General features: G+C 48.9%; 1 protein-coding gene across 2 annotated transcripts; it reads left to right on the forward strand.

The window, feature by feature from the left end:
* Nucleotides 1-6: 6 nt before the first annotated feature.
* LOC109378145 (HLA class II histocompatibility antigen, DO beta chain-like) lies at nucleotides 7-2,307 on the forward strand. 2 transcript variants are annotated; one of them, XM_019634603.1, is made up of 5 exons: nucleotides 7-103; nucleotides 555-836; nucleotides 1,308-1,418; nucleotides 1,680-1,711; nucleotides 1,887-2,307. In XM_019634603.1, the coding sequence occupies exons 1-5, from the start codon at nucleotides 49-51 to the stop codon at nucleotides 1,920-1,922; spliced, it is 516 nt and encodes a 171-aa protein (XP_019490148.1). In that variant the 5' UTR covers nucleotides 7-48; the 3' UTR covers nucleotides 1,923-2,307. The 2 variants fall into 2 exon arrangements, with proteins under 2 accessions (XP_019490148.1, XP_019490150.1); XM_019634605.1 differs by having other exon boundaries at nucleotides 633-836; nucleotides 1,884-2,307.
* Nucleotides 2,308-2,511: the final 204 nt, after the last annotated feature.

Raw genomic sequence — 2,511 nt, forward strand, 5'->3', positions numbered from 1 at the left:
TGGAACAATCGGCCAGACATATTGGAGAGAAGTAGAGCTTCTGTGGACATGCTCTGCAGACACAACTACAAGCTGGGTGCACCCTTCACTGTGGGGAGAAAAGGTGAGGTGGGAGGTCAGGTCTGATGGGTTCAGGGATCTCCCCCGTGTGAACGTGGCCATCACTCTTCCTCCTTATGAGAAGTAACTTCCTGCTTTGGGACAAATGGGTCAGCAGCAGGGGAGTCTGTGTACAGGTTCTGTCCCCAGCTGTGACTCATTGGTTATCCTCACAGGTCAGGTCACTGTGACCTTGGTCCTAGGCCCCCCATGTTCTCAGGGACTTTCAGAACTAGTGTATCTCAACTACAAGGGGTAATGGTGGGCCTGTCTGATAAGGCCTAAATCCCCCCTGGGGGCACTGCCATTTCCAGTTTCTGAGATTTCTTCATATTTCCAGTTTCCTTTTGGATGGTCTGGGAAAGAGATTAGGAGCAGAGATAGTCCCTAAAGAAACTCCTGTGTTGGCTTTGTGTTTTTTCTTCACAGTGTGTCATTTTTCCCTCCCTTCTTAGTGCAACCAGAGGTGACAGTATATCCGGAGAGGCCCCCAACCCTGCAGCACCACAGCGTGCTGCTTTGCTCTGTGACAGGTTTCTATCCAGGGGACATTACGATCAGATGGTTCCGGAATGGGCAGGAAGACAGAGCGGCGATCATGTCCACTGGCCTTATCAGGAATGGAGACTGGACCTTTCAGAAAATGGTGATGCTGGAAATGACTCCTGAGCTTGGAGACGTCTACACCTGCCTTGTTGAGCATGCCAGCCTGCCAAGCCCTGTGTCTGTGGAGTGGAGTGAGAATCACTTTCTGTACTGTCTGGGCCCGCCTCGGGGTCCTGCTGACTCAGTACTGGGCCTGTTACCTCCACATTCGTCTTGGTCACAACACTAATTCTTTGGTTTGATTTGAGAGAGTCAGGGTGTCACTGGTGTCCTTGAGTTAGGGTGGGAGAAACCATGGCAGAGACATGCCTTTATATTGTATCTTCCAAGAAATAAAGAAGTCTAATCACCTTATCCCTTTATCCAACATGGGGGACCAGTATCCTTTAATTCTTTGGTCTTGATATTAGGGGGCATTCTTATGGGCCATAAAAATCAGTAACAGAGACTTCATGGGTGAAAACTTTGGCTTCAAAGAACCACTTCTAAATTTATTTTCTCCAGATAACATTGAATTGATATCCAGCACAGGCTCTGGGATTTCAGGAAGGTGCAGTAAATATCGGCAGCTTTTTACTAACTTTGAGCCCTGTTTCCCGTAGGAGCTCAGTCTGAGTACTCTTGGAGAAAGGTGCTAAGTGGAGTGGTAGCCTTCCTGCTTGGGCTTATCTTCCTTCTGGTGGGGATCACCGTTCATCTCAGGGCTTGGAAAGGTAACGGGCCTCTGAGAACACCTGCCACCCGCCCTGGGGTTTCCCCCACTTCCCACTTTCCTAATGTCAAGATGTGAGGCGGGGAGGCTGGTTGTACTTCTCAGGATCGCTGGGACAGTCTTTTCTGAAGCAAAAACATCAGAGGGTAAACGGAGATGGAGCTCTGATATTGCAGGTCACCCCCCCACCCCCACCCCTCAGATAATGACAACATTTAGTCCCAATTGGAATGTTCTGTTTCTTCCCTCTCTTTCATTCCAGGGTATGTGGAGACTCAGCTGTCTGGAGATGAGGTAATGTCTTCTTCCTTGCCTTTGGGTGGCAGATCATTCTCTCAATCCTTCGGCCACAGGGAGGCGTCATGGGGCTATGATGTAAGGGTGGCTCTGGCTGGGTGGCTCTGTCTGATGAGTTTCTGGAGTGGAAGTGTGGGGGTCCCTCAGGAGACTTTTATCACTGTCCCAGCAGTTCTCAAGAGCTGTCTCCCCACCACCGCCGCACTAAGGTCCTGACTGAAGCTTCTCGCCTGGAGCCTGGAGTAGTACTGACTGATGTGGGGCCTGGACTAAGTAATGGACGCTCGCGAGGTCACTGTTCCTGAGTAGCCCTTTTCTGTGAGGCCTTGGAGGAGTTCTGTGTTCCGAGATCATGCATCTGTCACCCTCCTGCCCTCCTTCCTCCTGCTTGTATGTGTCATGAGTCCCCGTTTCCAAGGACAGTGTCCAGAAATTCCCCTAAGACCTAACTCCTTCCAGTCCCAAACTGTTTACTTTCTGTGGTCTGGTCCTAAGACTGTAAGCTGTTATCCCTAATCTTCCTCTCCTCCAACTGCTGTCCCCACAGTTTTTGGAAGACAAATGCTCAGATCGTCACTGTTTCCTTTTCACTATTTAAAAAAAAATCTTTTTATTGTAAAATGAAACTGAGATACAGACAATCACAAAAAATGTATAATTTAATGAATTATTTAAGGCAAATTCCCTGTAATCACCACTTAGGTCAGGAAATAGAACTTTGCCAGCCACTGTGGTCTCCATGTGCCTCAGGTCGGTCAACCCCTTCCATCCTCTCAGAAGTAATCATATCCTGACTG

This window comes from Hipposideros armiger, unplaced genomic scaffold, assembly GCF_001890085.2.
Source record: "Hipposideros armiger isolate ML-2016 unplaced genomic scaffold, ASM189008v1 scaffold_1771, whole genome shotgun sequence".
NCBI lineage: Eukaryota > Metazoa > Chordata > Mammalia > Chiroptera > Hipposideridae > Hipposideros > Hipposideros armiger.

Coding starts and splice junctions, on each gene's coding strand:
- LOC109378145 (XM_019634603.1), top strand. CDS start 49: ATGCTCTGCAGACACAACTACAAGCTGGGTGCACCCTTCACTGTGGGG. Junction 104..554: donor CTTCACTGTGGGGAGAAAAG/GTGAGGTGGGAG, acceptor CTCCCTTCTTAG/TGCAACCAGAGGTGACAGTA. Junction 1,419..1,679: donor TCATCTCAGGGCTTGGAAAG/GTAACGGGCCTC, acceptor CTTTCATTCCAG/GGTATGTGGAGACTCAGCTG.